At 43.0% G+C, this 20253-nt stretch overlaps 1 protein-coding gene across 1 annotated transcript in view; it reads right to left on the reverse strand.

Moving 5' to 3' along the window:
• Positions 1-986: 986 nt before the first annotated feature.
• The window catches only part of arf3a (ADP-ribosylation factor 3a), a 31268-nt gene continuing 12001 nt past the window's right edge, over positions 987-20253 (reverse strand). Inside the window, exons 4-5 of the mRNA XM_061903352.1 lie at positions 15392-15516; positions 987-2887 (exon numbers count right to left, since the gene is read on the reverse strand). Of these exons, the coding sequence (XP_061759336.1) occupies positions 2726-2887; positions 15392-15516 (287 nt within the window). The 3' untranslated portion in view covers positions 987-2725. The remainder of the gene's footprint in view (positions 2888-15391; positions 15517-20253) is intronic.

The following is a 20253-nucleotide window of genomic DNA, read 5'->3' on the forward strand; positions in this document are numbered from 1 at the left end:
ATGTTCATTCTCATTTCTGAATTATTACTATCTACTTCACTGATTCTTTACTATCATTTTCATATCATAATTGTACGTATCGTATTGGCTGATGTTCTGTTTTTGTTAATGTTGTCTATCCGTCTTATCCCCCTCTTGTCCCCACCATTACCCCCTCTGTCTTCTTTTTTTCGTCTTGTTATCCACGCCAGTTCCTGTCCGGCTCTGCCAAACATAAAATAAATCCATTTAATAAAGTAAAAATAAAAATAAGGCAACAAGAGAAGTATTCCACACTTCTCTTTTCTAAAGTAAATCTGTACAGCATATATCGACATCTACATCAAAGGACAGGACAAAAAAAATAAAATTTTACGACCGGTCATGTCCTGTGTTGGTTTGGTTGTCATTCATAGTTTAGTGTAGATTTATGTTGTCAGCACTTCTAGTCGTCTTTTGTTTGTGTTCTTGTAGCTAGAAGTGCCTGAGCTCACACACCGGTTTCTGTTTGTTGATTAGTTTCTCCACCTGCTGCCGCCACTAACCACTCCCCTTTAGAAGTGCATCTCACCCTGCCTATTCTTGCATGGTTTTTGTCCGCTTTACGTGACAGTTGTGTCTTTTCTTGTTTGCCACGCTTAAGACTTTCGTGATGTTCGCCACGAGCGTCAGGTATGTTTGTGTCACGGTATATTAAGATAGCTTTCCCTTGTTAGATTTTTGGTTAATGTCTTGGCGACCTGCCTGCTGTCCCTATCAGCACAGTATCGTTTGTATTTTGCCTGGTTACTGGAACAAAAACAAATCTTACCTGCGTGCTGCTTCTACTGCTTCCTGTTCATCCGCATCGTGACAACACAAGTATCTCTCCCATGCAAACCTGAATGCAACACTGTTTTATCATCAAATACTCAGAAATAGACCATATTTTTTTCACGTTTATACCTGCAGTGCAAAAATACCTGATACCAGCACCAATAAATGATAAAGGAAATCAGAGAGAAAAAAAAAGCTTAATTACTTTATTAATCACGTGGAGGCAGAAATATCGAAGTCACTGAAACACAAAAATGTAATGTTTTTATCATTATTTAAAATGAATAAATACCTTGACCTCCTTTCTCGTCTATTGTATACTGTATGTCTGCTAACCAAGAGTGTTGTTGAGGAAATACTTTAAGACTTACAATTTATTTATGTGAACAAACCTGCATGTCAAGTGGAATTTATCCACAAGGAACATCAGGCCACAACAACAAATGTTTGCACGAAACTTAACTCAATAGATCGCATCTTACACACACGCACGGCTGTCAGTAATTATGCTGGCATCAACAAAACATTGAACACAAATATCATAATATGCTTTTCATATATAAACATGTGTGCTGACACATAAAAGCATGCATTTGCATATTAGAAGGCAGTTGACATTACACTCATATCATATATGTCAGTACAACATTGCTTTCAACCAACAGCAAGACACAAGACTAACACGTCTGAGAAAACAAGGCTATAGGAATAATTTTATTACAGATCTTGTACAATATTAACATGCCTTCGATGCATTCACTTGCCTCCTTTTGTTAAAACATCAACATTCAAAAAATGTCCATGTTCACAAATTACTCCATCCATCAGAAAATAAACTGTTGGACAACAATAGTGTGTTATATTGTGCATCATGGTAGCAATCTTTGCATTGACAGATATGATGCACCATGGAGTTGAACATTAGAAACTAAATAGCCTTCTCTTGCTCACCAATGGCTACTTTGGCCAATAGCAAGATGTAGTCTGCAGTACGCATCATATATACAGCAGTAGTGCAAGCCAGCCTTAGTGTACAGGATGAAGAGCATGTCAGTAAGTTTGTGAGCCTCTTTGCTTATTTGGCTCCATCGGCAAATAAATCTTGCACTTAACAGAATAAATGAACATTGATAAATTAAATACAATCATAAATATTTTTGTAAAAATCATAATTGATACTTTAAGCAAAATATGTACTTTACTCTGTTGTACATTATTTTGTACAATAGGAACGGGATTCATTTGGCCCCATTTGTCGCGATTTACATGACACATGAAACGTGACAAATATGGGGAAGGGGTGCACTACACACTTTAGCCGGCAGTAGAGTGGTAAATATCTTAACATGTGTTTTGTGGCAATTCCGAATTTGAAAAGAGCGCCAGTCGTTATGTAGACTAAATAGCAAAATGATGATCGCAACCCCCCACCTTCCTCTCTCACGAGATCCACCCAGGGATGAGGCCGTAGGAATTACTTCCCTACTATATAACATTTTTTCTGACAAAAGACAATGACTATGTGACCTTTTACAATCTGAAATAGTAAAGATACTGCGGCTATAATATTATGACACTTATTTACATGGCGTATGAAAAGGAAAGGACAGTTATCATCCCGCCACCACACGTTTAGACCCTGAAAACATTATAGACACGGCAAAGGAGGGATAATACATGTGACTTTACAGTGAAATTACATTGTTCATCCCGATAATTATGTATCCAGTGTACACAATGCAAGACATTTAGGTTACACTCCCAAACTCTCACTGCAGCTCCAAGTAAATCAATAAATAATCCAGTAAAAGAATAAGATAGGGGATGTTGAGTCACCTGCAAGGAGCTTTTCAGCACCGCCTCTCCATGAACGAATCCACATACTTGGAGCTGGCAACCAGACTTTTCCCCGCTCTCTAAGCCCCGCCCTTCACTTTTTGTTCTTCAGCTGATTGGCCAGCCAGTCCAGGCCCTCATAGAGGCCGTCGCCGCTGGTGGCGCAGGTAGCCTGAATGTACCAGTGGCGGTGGCGCAGGGAGTGCAGGCCCAGTTTGTCGGTGATCTCTGCTGCGTTCATGGCGTTGGGCAGGTCCTGGAAGGGGAGGACAAACAACAGACTTAACGGTAGAACCTAGATTTTCGAACCCCTTTATTGGAAAACTCCTGATTTACAACCTTTCGAATTGGCCCAAGTACGCCACAGTGTGTGAACCATGTTTCTATACCAATATTTCATTCAGTCATTAATTTTCGCGCCTGCAGACAAAAACGCAGGGTGTAAAATTGTAGCGGAGGCGCAGCCTTCCACTCACTTTCTGCACAGGACACTCACTTCTCAGCGCCTCATTCAGTCCATGTGTTTTTTTATCCTCTCTGGACTAGTCTTGCCTTATTTGCTAACTCAAAATGAGTCCCAAACAGCCAACAATCCAGAGAAAAAAGGAGAGACTCCCTGTGGGTATAAAAAAAATTGCAAGAAGTACTGTACATTAATGGCGCTTGCAAGCATGACTGACAAAGATTGATGTAGCAGGCGCCTTGACCGTGCCCCAACAAGTTTTAACTGTGAAGACACCAGACTTTTCTGGAAAAATATGCCAAAGCAGACTTATTGCACAGCGAGGAAAAGATGTGACAGGTGCCGCTCCTTAAGCAACAGAAGAGCACACACACAGACACGGAAGGGACCTCCAGCCCCTTGTCATTGTTGGTGAATCTTACTTTTTTTAAATGTTTATTATTGTAGCAATATGGTTGTTAAAGTTAATTATTTCTGATTGTTTGTGAGGGTACCACAATGGCTTCTGTTTGTGTGTGTGTGTGTTAACAGAGCAGCGTGTACAGCACACTTTAGCTTGTTATTAAATACAAAGTTGATTCACCCCCCTTGGTTATGTTTATTCAATATACAATACAGTATAGCACTTTTTATTGAGTTCAAAGTAGGGCTGGGCGATATACTCAATGTATCACTGGTTTGTCTCTGTGCGATATAGAAAATGACTATATTGTGATATTCGAGTATACGTTCTCCCGCAGTTGCTTTTAGCTGCTGGCATTACACTAAGGGCTCTTCTCACTCTTTCTTGTCCCTCCTTCTCAAAGACAGCAAGCGCACCTTCTTACATACGTCACACACGTAAACGCCCTCGCGGAGCAGTGAGGTAGCAGCATGGTAACATTAACTGCGGTGCGAGTGGGTAATACGAGAGAAAGAAGGCGCGAATCTGGTAACAAATGAAGGAAGAATTAATTCCCAAGAAAAACAGCAGGGGGTCCATCGTCTGGCGGTGGTTTGGCTTCAAGTGGGAATATGTCGAACAGACAACCGTAATTTGTCAAGTGTGGGGCGCTGCTACAAAAACTAGCATTGCTGCTAATATGTAGCATCATTTGAAAAGTCACCTGCTAGAGAATGAAGAGTGCTTACTCCGTACGGCAACATGTCCATTCGGTGCCACACCAACAGAATGCAGAGGCAACCATTTCCACATCAACACAGTATGATAAAAATAGTCAAAAACACAAGGAGATAACATCCGCAGTAACCTCCCACATAGCGATTTGATTTATTAATATGCAACTCATTTTTATTTGACAGTTATTGAAATATCTTGTGTGACATCATGCACAAAAGTGCACTTTATTTGTTTTAAAGTATTTTAGTGGCATTCTGTACAAAAAGTGCACTTTAACTCAGTGTTGTTTTGATATGTCATCTTAGTTGTTAACATTTTTCTCCATATACTGGGTTAACGCATGCGCAGTGTTGATGGGCGGGAAGGAAAAAGTGTTTCCGTTTTTTCCTTTGTGCGGGAGTTGATTAAAAGTTGTGAACTGGAATAGACGTGTTTATTCACCTGTATTTAACATTGGTAGCAGAGGATGGTTGAGGATGGCTGCAAACTATAAAACACAGCCGAGGTTTGACGAGTCCAGGCCATACGAGTGCTGGAAAAATGAAGTTAACATTTGGATGGGGGTTACAGAACTCAATAAGAAAAAGCAAGCATTGGCTTTGGCTTTGGGACTTGAAGGGAGAGCCTGAGAAATCGCAATGGAGATATCTGCGGAGGAGTTGGACAACGACAACGGTATGATGGCATTATTTGCAAAACTGGATGACGTTTTCCTGAAAGAGGAAAAGGATCGCGCATACACATACTTCAACCGCATCACCAAAAATAGTTCCGTTTCAATGGTGTGATTGTACAGATATGGTGTTGTTTCTGCTGGGCAAGTATGCCTGACGCGCCTCCTCCAGCGCCTTGGGTCAGCTGCAGGGTCATCAGCCGGGGACCACCGCTCATTGGAGTTTCGCTCTCTTTAACCCCGGAACGCCTCCTGGTGGCGGAGCGGTGGCAGGGACGTCTCCCTGCCACCCCCTGCAGCTGACCCATCTTATTGTTTCAACCCCCAGTACTTATCCCTCCTCCTCAGCCACAACCAGAAACTTCCCTTTTCTGCTTCCTCAGCAAGGGCCTTTGTTTCCCTTCGGAGCTTAGCCCCAGTCAATCCCACATCTCGGAGCAGCCTTATGGTATATGTACCGACGAAGCCCCGACAGCCTACTTCCACAGGGTAGATGGTAGTGGACCAGCCTGCCTCTCTGCACTCAGCAGCCAGATCTGCATACTTGGCTGCTTTGCGCTCGTATGCTGCCTGGATTCCCTCCTCCCAGGGGATGGTAAGCTCAACCAGCATGGCAGACTTGGTAACAGCAGACCACAGCACAATGTCTGGGCGGAGTGAAGTGGTGGTGATCTCACGGGGGAATTGGAGCTGTTTGCCAATGTCAGCCCTCATACTCCAGTCCCTTGCCAGAGAGAGGACACTGCGGGGGCCTCTTCGGCTGGTGTCTCCTTTGCCTTCCCCTGGCCTCACAAACATGACAGAACGTTGTTTGGCTATGGGTTGGCTGTTGGCCTCTCGTCTACTGCTCTCCAGGATTTCTGCCAGTTTCATCAGGACTTGATCATGCCGCCATCTGAAGCGACCCTGTGTCAGCCCGATCTTGCAGCCTGATAGCAAGTGCTGCAGGCTGGCGTTGGGAGCACCACACAGGGGACAGCTCTCCTCCTGGCCGTACCACTGGTGGAGGTTTCTGGGGCATGGCAAGGTGTCATAAGTTGCCCTGAGTAGGAAGCTGAGTCTGGCTTGGGGCATCTTCCATAGGTCGGCCCAGCTGATGGGTCTGCTAAGGGTACCTTCCCAAGTGGTCCATCTTCCTTGGCGACCTTGAGACACGGCCTTGATAGTATATTGCTCCTGGTTCGCCCTTGAGACCTCCTCCACAACCATGGCTCTGCGTTCCCTCTTTGTGGCCTTGGACCAAAGGCGTGGAGAATCTCCCCAGCCAAGCCCCGCTCTTCCTACTTGCACCCTGCCAACTATCTCCTGGTGTTGGAGCCTGCCAATGGCTTTGGCAACCTCTGGCCCTGCTTGCCACTTCCGGCCTGTTCGGATTGGTACCGGTGCATTCCTCACTGTAGGATCTGAGGATTCTTCCAGCTCGAGAACCAATCTGGCCTTCTCCTGCTTGTAGCCCAGGGCGATGGACTGAATCGGCAGATGCAGTAAAGTTGCCCCAAACAAGCCAGTGTCGGAGAAGCAACGCGGTAGGCCCAGCCACTTTCGGATGTAGGAGTTTGCTACTCTGTCCAACCCGTTGGCTGTTGAGGATGGAATCTCGCACATCTTCAGTGGCCACATAACCCTTTGATACAGTGTGAAGTTGTAGCACCACAGCTTGTACTTTCCGGGGAGCTGGCTCTTGTTGATGCTCGCTAGGCCTTCTGAGAGTTGTTTCCGTGCTGCCTTGCCTGCGTGCTTGTCCGACAGGTCCGCACTGTACTGCCTCCCCAGGCTTTGGATGGAGTGGTTGACCAGTAGAGGGATTTGCTCACCTCCTGTAACAAAGACGGTTTTGTCGTTCCTGGTGCCTTTGCGCAAGGACAGGCTTCGTGACTTGGAGGGTTTTATCTTCATCCGTGCCCATGTCACTAGCTCATCCAGCCTCTTCAGACACCTTCTCATGCATGGGGCTGTTTGCAGCACCACAGAGACATCATCCATGTAGCTTCGGAGTGGTGGAAGCCTCTGCCCTGTCTGCAGCCTCATCCCACCTACAGTCTGACGGGCTCCGCGGAGGATGATTTCGAAAGCTGCGACAAAGAGGACTGGGGAGATGGAACACCCCATGGCTATGCCTACTTCCAGATGCTGCCATCCTGTTGTAAAATCTTGGAGGCTAAAATACATCTGAAAGTCCCTGAAGTAGCTGGTTACCAGGTTGATGATGGAAACAGGGACGTGGAAGAATTCCAATGCAAACTGGATGAGTTTGTGAGGGACAGAACCATAAGCGTTGGCGAGGTCAAGCCACACCACATGGAGGTCGTTCTTCTCCTACTTGGCCCTATGGATCTGTGCCGAAATCATAGAAGAATGCTCCACGCATCCTGGAAAACCTGGTACTCCTGCTTTCTGGCAGCTGGTGTCAATATAGCCATTCGCTGTGAGATAAGATGTTAGTCTCTTGGCCATGACTGCAAAGAAGATCTTTCCCTCGACATTCAACAGAGCAATGCTCCTGAATTGGTTGATGTTATGGGACTCCTGTTCCTTCGGAATAAACACCACCACAGCTCTCTGCCACTCCGACGGAATGAGTAGTTTCTTCCATGCTGTGCTCATTAGCTTCCACAAGGATTTCAGCACTTGGGGGCAGTTCTTGTATAGCTTGTAGGGGATTCCGTTAGGCCCAGGAGCTGATGCTGACCTCGCTTTCTTGACCACTGCTCTTACCTCGCTCAGTCGAGGAGGGCAGCTGTCAAACTGCGTGGTTGGAGGTGGGGGAGGAGGTACGTATCCTGGTGAACCTAACGGATCGTTCCTCTTTCAGTCACTGTATTGGCCCCTGATGTACTGCTCAAGCTCCTCCTTGGTGGCTTCCAGTTTCCCGTTTCTTTTCTCCTCTAGAAGCTGGCGGGCGTGCCTGAAAGGATTCCTCATGAAGCTAGCCCTTTCTTTCTCCTTTCTTTTCTTGCGTCTGCGAATACGCTCAGCTCTTCGCATGCTGCCCAGCTTCTGTCTCACCTCATCCCATAACACCTTCAGGCCTTCTTTCTCCTCTGCAGTTGCTTTCCTCCATCTCCTGCGGAGCTGGCGCCGATCTTGCACCAGGGCGTCAATCTCAGCCTCCCTCCTGCCTTTTCTTGGGTGGAGTTTGCTCTGCATCTTGGTGAGGCTACCGAATCTAGATTTGCACTCCTCGTACAGGATGTTCCCAAGAAGGTTGAGTTTCTTGTCCACATTACCACGTAGTGCGTTCTCCAGCAGTAGACTGAGGTCTGAGTCCAGTTTCTGCCATGTCTTCACATCACTTGCCCTTGGCCACTTGATGGTGCCCTTCCTTCCTGGTTCCTTCTTTTCTGTTTGCTGGGTGACTGGGGGGCTGGCGGGTCTACCTTCAGCATGCTCACATGCCAGGGGGGTACCGCTCCGCTCGGGGGGTTCTTCCTCTACCGTCCGCAAATCAACAATGTTTGGACCCTTGGCTCTGTGGTTCTCTCCCCGGCTGGGGGTCCTGCTTGTCTTATCTGCCGGAGCAGTGCAAGGATGTTGCATGCCTTTCTTCTCGCTCTCCTTTTTCTTCCTCCCCTGATGAATCCGTAAGCCCCTGTATGTGGTCACTTTCCCCCAACCACACCTGCACAATCGGAAGGTCTTCATCTCGTTGTCGATGTCCGTTCCAGTCGTTACCGAGTAGTCAGTCCTGTTAGGCCCATCTTCCACCCCGCCTCTCGGAGGGCCTTCGGGTTGTTTTTCCTTATTTGTTTTCGTAGTTAAAGGTTGGGTGTCTCCTGGCTAGGAGACTAGTGGGTTGGGTAACTAGCCGCCCACTCCCGGTACAGACTTTCCTGCTGTCATCCAGACTTTCCTGGAAGTCTTCCAGTCTTTCCTGGCTGTCAACTGCCCTTTCACAGTAGTCACTGGTTACCCAGAAATCAGATTGATTGTACAGATATGGTGTTGTTTCTGCTGGGCAAGTATGCCTGACGCGCCTCCTCCAGCGCCTTGGGTCAGCTGCAGGGTCATCAGCCGGGGACCACCGCTCATTGGAGTTTCGCTCTCTTTAACCCCGGAACGCCTCCTGGTGGCGGAGCGGTGGCAGGGACGTCTCCCTGCCACCCCCTGCAGCTGACCCATCTTATTGCTTCGACCCCCAGTACTTATCCCTCCTCCTCAGCCACAACCAGAAACTTCCCTTTTCTGCTTCCTCAGCAAGGGCCTTTGTTTCCCTTCGGAGCTTAGCCCCAGTCAATCCCACATCTCGGAGCAGCCTTATGGTTGATGTACCGACGAAGCCCCGACAGCCTACTTCCACAGGGTAGACTATAATTTTGACTTTGAACAGCGTTACAACCGGATGAAAATATACAATATGACACTCCCTGATGCGGTGTTAGCCTTCAAACTTCTTGACACAGTTCACCTCGATGAGTAAGACAGGTAGCTAGCACTGACGGGTAACACGGAGCTAAGCTTCTCGTCAATGAAGTCAGCTCTCAAACGGATATTCGGAGGTAAAACAACGGGCAAGTCAAGCGAGATACAACTTAACCAGGACGCAGCTTTCCTTACAGAACAGCCACAATGGAGAGGAAGACAGAACACACCGTTTCAACGTGGTCAACAAAGATCGGTGACGCCGTTACCGGGTACAAACCCACTGGATAAGTACGGTAAACGATCACGATGTGCCGTGTGTCAAAGCACATGCCACTGGGCAAAGGACTGCCCGCACAAAAAGCACAAACACGTAAAATTGACTGAAAATGACAATTTGGATGAAGTTAATATCACGCTGTTAACAAATGATCCAGAGTCTGAAGCTGAGATTTTTATGACTGAAGCTGCAGGCTCAGCAATCATAGACACCGCATACACTCGCACAGTGTGTGGAGAAAAGTGGCTTGAATGTTTCGTAGATAATCTCAATGAAAAGCAGGTAAATAAGCTCAAAAGTACATAAAGGTCTAGCAACAGACTGTTTCGTTTTGGAGATCGAAATGTGATTCATTCCACCAGAAAAGTGCATCTACCTGCTAAAATAGGATCGACAAAGTGTAACATTGAGACAGAAGTTGTCAAAGTCGATATTCCACTCCTGCTGAGTAAAACATCATTAAAAAAGGCAGGAACTACGTTAGACATAGAAAACAACAGGGCTGTGATGTTTAAGCAGCAGATACCTCTTCAGTTTACCAGCTCAGGACACTACTGTGTTGACATAAGACACAAAGATGACATGGAATGTCAGATTCAAGATTTATTTGCTGAAGATGAAATCCTGATTGTAACAGAAAATATGTCCACATTTGAGAAGAACAAGGTGTTCCTCAAACTTCACAAACAATTTGGCCATGCATCAGCAGATTGCCTGCATAGGCTAATTCAAAGTTCAGGGAACAAAGACAGGGACTGTCTCACTATTTTGCAACAATTAGTGGATGCATGTGACACGTGTCAAAGATATAGCAAGACAAAGCCAAAGTCAGCTGTTGGTTTGCCTCTTGCTTCGGAATACAATGAAACTTTGGCGTTGACCTGCACAAGTTTGAGTCAGGCATTTGGTATTTACATATAATGGACCATTTCACATGTTTCAGCGCTGGAAATATTGAAAAAACCAAGAAATCTTCTGTAAGTGTCCATGGTCCTCCAAAAAAGCTCTTCAGTGACAACGGAGGAGAATGTAACAATGAAGATTTCAGGGACATGGCAGAAAACTTCAAAATCGAGATCAAGACAACCGCAGGATACAGCCCATTGAGCAACGGACTGTTGGAACGTCATAATCAGACACTCACAAACATCGTCCAGAAAGTTAAACAGGAAAAAGATTGCGACTGGTGCATTGCCTTGGACTGGGCCTTAATGGCTAAGAACTGCATGCACAGTGTACATGGTTATAGTCCACAACAACTGGTATTTGGTCAAAATACTAACCTTCCCAATGTATTGGTAAATAATTTACCTGCACAAGAGGGCACTACAGTGAGCACAAGAGTAGGAGAACACATATCAGCTTTGCATGCCTCAAGGAAGGCTTTCACTGAAGTTGAATGTTCAGAGAGGATAAGAAAGGCATTAAGAAAACAGCTTAGATACATAGATGAAAAATATGAGAAAGGGGAAAAGTTTTACTATAAACGAAGAGATAGTGCAGAGTGGAAGGGACCAGGAGTGGTGATTGGTCAAGATGGAGCTGTTGTGTTAGTTAGACATGGAGGTATTCTAGTTAGAGTTCATCACTCACGACTTAATAAGGTGCACACACAGATTAAAGACAGGAAAATTACACAAAGTAATGTGCACACTGAAACAGGATGTGAAAAACATGAAGAGAACATAACCGTTGATAGTGACACAGATGCTTTACACAGACCATCATGTAGCTCAGATAATTTAAAAAAAACAGATGGTGAAAATGAACATGACAGTGATGGAGAGGTAAACACAAGTGAAGGTGTAATTCTAAGTGATGCACCTCAAATGAATCACAATGCCTGTGATGATCTTGTCCCTGCTTCTAATGTGAAGTTAAAAACAGGACAGATTGTAACAGTCATGAAAAGAGATACAAGTGTAACATCCATCCATCCATCCTTTTTTTACCGCTTATTCCCTTTTGGGGTCGCGGGGGGCGCTGGCGCTTATCTCAGCTACAATCGGGCGGAAGGCGGTTTACACCCTGGACAAGTCGCCACCTCATTGCAACAAGTGTAACATGTAAGGCTAAAGTACTCAGTAGAGCAGGTAAAGCAACGGAAACTTATACAAACTGGTATAATGTGCAGCATATTGAGCCTGATGGCAGTACTGCACTAAAAGAGGCTGTTGACATGTCATGTGTACAGCATCTTAACACTGAGTCAGCTGTCAGGGAGACTGATGTACTCATAACAAAAGACATATGTGATGCAGCGAAACAGGCAGAGATAGAAAGCTGGAAAAGCAATAATGTTTTTGAAGAGACTGAAAATACAGGACAAAAGTGTATCTCCACTAGGTGGGTCTGTAGTCTCAAAGAAAGTGACACTGGTATTGTACCCAAAGCCAGACTTGTAGCAAGGGGGTTTTAAGAACTTAATTTAAAAAAATCTACAAAAAGATTCACCAACCCGTGCTTCTGCATCTCTAAGGCTATTGGTAAGTGTAATTTGTCAAAATCATTGGAAAGTCCATTCCATGGACATCAAGTCTGCCTTTTTACAGGGTATGGAGTTATCGAGAGACATTTATGTCCAGAAGCTGACTGTAAGGGGGTTATTTGGAAACTGAAAAAGTGTGTGTATGGGTTTGCTGATCCATCTCTCTATTGGTACAACAAGGTGAAGGAAATCATGCTGAGCACAGGTGGAAAAGTGTCACAGGTAGACCCAGCAGTATTTTATTGGGTGGATGATGAAAATACAGTGACGGGTGTACTCGCATGTCATGTAGATGATTTTATGTTGGCAGGCTCATCAAACTTTTCAGAAAATATGATCCCTGAATTGAAGTCTGGGTTTCAAGTGGGACGTGAGGAACATGACAATTTCTGCTATTTGGGGATGGATATTGACACTGTTAATGATTCCGTACAGTTGCATCAGCACAGCTACATTAAAAGTCTGCACCCCATTCACTTACAGCCAGTCTGTGCTCTAGAAAGAGACGCTCCTCTTAATGAAACAGAAAAAGAACAACTCAGATCAAAAATAGGACAGATACTCTGGGTTGAAAAACAAGACCTGATGTAATGTTTGATTCTTATAGTCTGGCATCTAGTCTAAAGAATGCTACTGTGCAATCAATTCACAATGATAATAAGTTAGTTCGTAAACTGAAAGCTGAAAAAGTGACTTTAAAATTTCAAAATTTGGGAAATGATACTGCCTTAAACCTAACTGTATTCAGCTATGCTTCATTAGGAAATCTTCCTGATGGAGGTACACAAGGGGGAATGTTGATCACCCTAATGGGAAAAGGAGGTAAATTCTCCTCCCTTTTCTGGCAGTCCAAGAGAATTCGATGTGTGGTGCGAAGCACCCTTGCCGGAGAAACTCTTGCCATGTCGGATGGAATAGACAATGCTGTGTTTCTTGCCACCCTTTATTCTGAGCTCACTACTGGCACCGCTGGTCTAAAGGCTCCAGCGTTAGTTTGTGTGACTGATAATCATTCCCTCTATGATGCTCTTTGATCAACAAAACAGGTAACAGAGAAAAGGCTTTGGTTAGATATAAGTGGCATCAACAGAAAAATACAAATAGTACTTTGGTCAGCAACAAAAGCTCAACTGGCTGACTGTCTTATGAAAAAGGGGGCGTCAACCTGGATGCTTTTGAAAGCATTGAGTGAAGGAAAATGGGTTCTTACCTAAGTTTATTGTATTGTTTCTGTTGTTTAAAAATACATGTATTTGTTCTCAAGAAACATGTGTTATTTTAAATTTTTTTTATTTTTATAAAAGATAGGGAGACTGCGATGAGGTGGCAACTTATCCAGGGTGTACACCGCCTTCTGCCCGATTGTAGCTGAGATAGGCACCAGTGCTTCCCGCGACCCCAAAGGGAATAAGCGGTAAAAAATGGATGGGATGGAAGATAGGGAGATTGTTAACATGTTTTTCCATATCCTGGGTTAACGCATGCGCAGTGTTGATGGGCGGGAAGGAAAAAGTGTTTCCGGTTTTTCCTCTGTGCGGGAGTTGATTAACAGTTGTGAACCGGAATAGACGTCGTGTTTATTCACCTGTATTTAACATTAGTGACATCATGCACAAAACTGCACTAACAGCTTGTTTTAAAATCTCCCTGACAATCTTGCACTTTCTGTTTTGGAAATGACATGAATGTTTGTGCCACTGCCTAATAACTGTATAATAAATACAGTTTTGATCGACTTAGTTGTGATTTCCCTCTCTGCAGGAAAGTTTAAAATGAGCATATATTAATGCAGTATGAACAAGAATGCTTTAATGTAGGCACATAGAATCATCATACTGGTGTAATTATATGCATCAAGTGTTAATTCAAGGCTAAGGTGAAATATTAAGATATATATCGTGTATCGTGATATTGCCTAAAATATTGAGATATTAAATAAAGGCCATATCGCCCAGCCCTAGTTCAAAGTAGGGCTAGGTGATTATATGAGCGTGATCGTTGAACGCGATTAATTTGATTTCGATCACAGTGACCAACTGCTTGCATATATTTCTTCGATCAAAACTTGGCGGAAATTCCTGTCAGAAATTACTGCAGTAGTAAATATTAGGGAAGCAACGATGCTTGGTATAATGCTGCACACCCAACACACCCACTAATTTAATAAAAAATAGGCATTTTTATATCTATATATAGGCATTTGTTTATGTGTCTGCAAATATTGTAGTCCTCTGATATGACATGTTCTAAAAACTCTGCAGACACTTTTTGTTCAAATAATGTTTTAGTTTGTGGATAAAAAACATTTTGTTCCTGAAATAATCATGAAACGTGTTTAATGTGTTGGTATACATTATTTTACAGTACCTCAAATTCAAACTGCACTTGAATGTATTTTCATGTAATATAAGATACAGAATTTGAGTTTTAAAAACTCCACAATGTGGGTCACCGCTTCTTTGCCAAAGCACTGGTGGGAAGCTCTGATGTATACAAGTAGTTAAAGAATATAAATAATCATTAAAAAAAGTGTTGCTTAGTAAATGTTAACGTAAAATAAAAGTCTAATAGTATTCACTAGACCAATTAAACTTTGTTTACTGCATAATGTTTGTGATGAAAAGCAAAAAAAAACAAAACAACTTTGAGAGGAAAAAAAGTTGTTCTCCTTACCCCCACAAAATTTACCGAAAAAGAAGCAAAACCGTGGCCCCAAAACCAGATACAGACTGTACTGTTACACCACTAACAAACACATATATAGATATGGACAATAAGACAGTTGTCAGCTGTTAGCATACATTACCTCAATCAAACATGGCCTAGTGGTTAGAGTGTCTCCGCCCTGAGATTGGTAGGGTGTGAGTTCAAACCCCGGCCGAGTCATACCAAAGACTATAAAAATGGGACCCATTACCTCTGTGCTTGGCACTCAGCATCAAGAGTTGGAATTGGGAGTTAAACCACCCAAAAATATTCCCGGGCGTGGCCACCGCTGCTGCCCACTGCTCCCCTCACCTCCCAGGGGGTGGAACAAGGGGAGGGGTCAAATGCAGAGGACAAATTTCACCACACCTAGTGTGTGTGTGACAATCATTGGTACTTTTACTTAACTTAACTATAATCCTGCACAGAACAAACAGCTTTAATTAAACATAAAAATTGTGACATTAATCTAGATCAGACGATAAGATATCGCACAGCCCTAGTTCAAAATCTACAAACCTTAACTTAAATATGAACTTTGGTCTAACCTGAAACCAATTATTAATGTTTACATTGTTTCCTAAATGAACTCTGCTTCACGATACAAACTTTTTGATTTACAAATCAAGTTCAAGAAACAATTAAGTTCAAAAATCAAGGTTTCACTGTACCTGCTTGTTGGCAAAGACGAGAAGAACGGCATCCCGCAGCTCGTCCTCAGCCAGCATCCTCATGAGTTCCTCTCGGGCTTCGTTCACACGTTCACGGTCGTTGCTGTCCACCACAAAAATCAAACCTGCAGACAGACCAGCAGACCAACAGTAAGAAATACAGCAGAACCTATAATGTTGAACACAAGTCATTCTGGCCTTGCATAGACATCAACTTTGCTGTAGAAAATAACGAAAATTAAATAATATGTTCCGGTGCCAACGGTCCCCCTGTAAAAAAGGAGCATTCATTGTAAAAACAAAAGAAAAACTAAATCAGAGAAATGTCTTGCATTTTCGGTGTATACATTTAAATATTAATACATACAAATAACTCAGTCTTTATGTTTAATGAGTTGACCCATATCTACTGTAATGTAAAAACAACAAAAGCAACCCAACATTTGGTGCTATTTTAAAAGCATCCATCCATTCATTTTCTACCGGTTGTCCCTTTCATGGTTGCGGGGGGTGCTGGAGCCTATCTCAGCTGTATTCGGGCGGATTGTGGCGTACACCCTGGACAAGTCGCCACCTCACCCCAGGGCCTATTTTCTCCAAAACATTCAGTGAAATTGTGAATTATTTGACCACAAAGGTTTTTTTTTCCCTCCAAGACTCCCAATACAGGTGCAGTGCTTAATTTACTTTTAAGTTGTTCAGTTCTGTTCAATTTCAGTTTATTTTGAAAATGCAAACAATACAATTACAATGTCATGCATCATATATTTCCAGTTGTTTCAATACAGCACGTCCAAAACGGAGTTGGAAGAAGCTGAGCTTATTTAATCCTTCTATTTTTTTTTTTCTCTGTTTGTAACGGAACAGTGAATAAATAAATGATAAACAACTATACCGTAAGTAATAGGGCTGCGAATCTTTGGGTGTCCCACGATTCGATTCAATAATGATTCTTGGGGTCACGATTCAATTCAAAATCAATTTTTTTTTCAATTCAACACGATTCTCGATTCAAAAACTATTTTTTCCCGATTCAAAAGGATTCTTTATTCATTCAATACATTAGATTTCAGCAGGATTTAGCCCAGTCTGCTGACATGCAAGCAGAGTAGTGGATTTTTGTAAAAAACTTTTATAGTTGTAAAGGACAATGTTTTATCAACTGATTGCAATAATGTAAATTTGTTTTAACTATTAAATGAAACAACAATATGACCCTTTTTATCTTTGTGAAAATATTGGACACAATGTGTTGTCAAGCTTATGAGATGCGATGCAAGTGTAAGCCACTGTGACACTATTGTTATTTTTTTTATTTTTATAAATGTCCGATGATAATGTCAATGAGGGATTTTTAATCACTGCTATTTTGAAATTATAACTAATATTGGTACTGTTGTTGATAATATTCCTTTTTGTTTCACTACTTTTGGTTTGTTCTGTGTCGTATTTGTTTCTTCTCTCAATTGCTCTGTTTATTGCAGTTCTGGGTGTTGCTGGGTCAGGTTTGGTTTTGGAATTGGATTGCATTGTTATAGTATTGCTGTGTATTGTTTTGTTGGATTGATAATAAAAAAAAAAAATAAATAAAAAATATATCTATTTAAAAAAAAAAGAAAAGAGAATCGATTCTGAATCGCACAACGTGAGAATCGCGATTCAAATTGGAATCAATTTTTTCCCACACCCCTGGTAGGTAGGTAAACAAATATTAAACACGTAAATAATCATTATCTCCACAGTCTTAGGTCACAAACGCGGACATGTCCATCACGGGAACCGAGGTTGCTGAGGTAATCAAAAAACTACCCAGTGGCAAGGCCCCAGGAGAGAACGATATTCGCTCTGAATGCCTCAAGGCCCTGGATGTTGTGGGACTGTCGTGGCTGACACGTCTCTTCAAGTCTCGCGTGGTACCTCTGGATTGGCAGACCGGGATGGTAGTCCCCCTTTTCAAAAAGGGGCTATGGATGTGTTCCAATTATAGAGGGATCACACTTCTTACCCTCCTGGGGAAAGTCTATTCCGTTAGTCGATCCTCGGATTCAGAAGGAACAATGTGGTTTTCGTCCTGGTTGTGGAACACAGGACCAGAATTATACACTTTGTAGGGTACTGGAGTGGGCATGGGAGTCTGCTCAACCAGTCCACATGTGTTTTGTGGATTTGGAAAATGCCTTCGATCATGTCCCTCGCTGTGTCCTGTGGGAGGTGCTCCAAGAGTACAAGGTCCAGGGTCCGTTGCTACGGGCCAAACAGTCCTTGTACAAGCTGAGCGGGAGTCTGGTTCGCATTGCCGGTAATTAGTCAGACATGTTCCAAGAGGACGTTGGACTCCACCAGGGATGCCCTTTGTCACCGATCCTGTTCATTATCTTTATGGACAGAATTTCTAAGTGCAGTCAGGGTGTGGAGGGTTCCCAGTTTGGTGGCCAGAGGAATGCATCTCTGCTTTTTGCAGATGTGGTCAGGTTGGCTTCGGCAGGCTGGGACCTGCAGCGTTCACTGGGGCGGTTTTCAGCCGAGTGTGAAGCTGCTGGGATATGGATCAGAGCCTCAAAATCCAAGGCCATGGTTCTCAGTCGGAAAACGGTGGACTGCACTCTTCCGGTCGGGAATGAAGTTCTGCCTCAAGTGGAGGAGTTTTATGTATCTTGTTCACGAGTGAGGGAAGAATAGAAAGCGAGATTGACGGACAGGTGCGCCGTCTGCAGGGATGCAATCACTGCACCGGTCTGTTGTGGTGAAGAAGGAGCTGAGCCAGAAGGCGAAGCTCTCGATTTACAGGTCAGTCTATGTTCCTACCCTCACCTATGGTCAGGAGCTTTGGGTATTGACCGAAAGGACAAGGTCGCGAATACACTCGGCAGAAATGAGTTTCAGGATGTCTGGGATCACCCTCAGAGATAGGGTGAGGGAGCTCAGCCATCCGGGAGAGACTCAGAGTAGAGCCGCTGCTCCTTCTCGTCAAGAGGAGCCAGCTGAAATGCCAAAGGCATCTACAGTACTACGGCTGCCTCATGGTCGGCTCCCTGGTGAGGTGTTTTTGGGCATGTCCAGCCGGGAGCAGATCTCGTGGCAGACCTAGGACACGTTGGAAGGACTATGTCTCACAGTTGGCCAGGGAACACCTCGGTTCCCCCCTGTAGAACTAAAAGAGATGGCTGGCGACAGGGAAGTCTGGGACACTTTGATCTCTCAGACCATTCTTGAAAGCTGTTACTTTGTTTTGTGCATATTCTTTGAAATGTCTTTTTGTTATCAATGTTCCTATTGTTATAGTTTCCATCATAGATTGTGAAAGCTGGCAGATGATCACTGATATTAGAAGACCACTTGTTACCAAAGTCATTGGTAACAATATTGTAAATAAGTGTGGCACTGTGTCCCAAGATTCTACTTGGCTTTGTGATTTTAGAATATAAACTCAGGCTGTACATTGTGTCAATAAAGTCATCTGTGTGCTTTTGTTTGTTAGGGTTCAAGAGGTCAATGGTGAAGTCTCCACGTGAGAAAGTTATTTTTGACTGATTTCAAAAGTTGCCTTAATCCAGTTCTCAAACACATTATCAATGTTTGACTTAAGTGAGCTGTACGTACAGCTGATTAATATGTTCTTGTGTTTTTCATGACATACCTGTTTATCAATGGTTATACATTCTAAGATATCAATACCTAATGACATAATTTTTACCACTTTGTAGTTAAAAGTTCTTTGTGACGTATAGAGCTACTCCCCCTCCGCTCTTGTTAGTTATGTCAATATATTTTAGTTCATATCCTTCCAGGTCAATAAACATTCTTTTTTTAGCATCCATGCACGTTTCTGAGATAGATCACTTTGAATTGTTCCTTGAAATGTTTCACGTTGTTGTAGTTTGCATACAGACTTCTGCTGTTTAAATTAATAATCAACCCTTAGATGTCAATTTTAATGTTGGTGTATACAAATAAATAGTGGTGAACAGACCCTCGGATTTCTGTGGTCCTAAAAAGGATTTTGTTTGTCGACCTATTTTGTCTTTAATATTACTCGTGTAACATGCGAGGCGATATTTGACTGCAGCCCAGTGAGTATTGTAATACAGTCGTCGCTCGCAACATCACGCTTTGAAGTGTGAGGCTTGTAAAGGTGACTAGCCTTTTAAAGTTGTAATATTATGTCTTGAGGACTTTTTTAATGTTAAAATACATAATTAGAAAGTCCAACAGTTTTTATGCCCTAGCTATGAAAATATTACATTTATCATGATACTGTACATTTTTATTTCGCGTAAATTAATTTACCACAGCCAATTAACCAATTTACAGTGATAAATGACGGTATACTGTATTACTCTGGGTGGCCAGAAGAAGATTTGGCAATGGGAGCATGGGCATAAAAGAAATCGACAAAAAAAATGCTGCTTAAGTCCATTCATAATTAGATATTGAGGAGTGATGTATTATTAATATTTTACAAGTTACATAAATATTTGTATTTCCTAATTTTATTTTTCCTTTATTTAACCAGGTAAAATCCCATTAAGATCAAAGATCTCTTTTCCAAGGGAGACCTGGCCAAGAGGGCAGCAGCAAGGTTACATTAAAAACAGTAAAACATCACATCAAACATCACATTTACAACATTAAAACTTGCTCATATGACACATGTGCATACAGACGAGGTAGACTGCAATCCTTTCACAGAAGCGTTCAACTCATTCAATGTAACAAGGGTTTGAAGTTGAATATTCGATTGTAGGTTATTCAAAGCCTTTGGTGCTGAAAACCTAAATGCTTTCTTGCCCTGTTCAGTTCTTACTTTGTGTATGACAAATTGAAGAACATTCATTGAACGAAGATTGTGACTTTGTTGTTTT

The sequence above is a fragment of the Nerophis ophidion genome, linkage group LG06 (genome assembly GCF_033978795.1).
Source record: "Nerophis ophidion isolate RoL-2023_Sa linkage group LG06, RoL_Noph_v1.0, whole genome shotgun sequence".
In the NCBI taxonomy this organism is placed as follows: domain Eukaryota; kingdom Metazoa; phylum Chordata; class Actinopteri; order Syngnathiformes; family Syngnathidae; genus Nerophis; species Nerophis ophidion.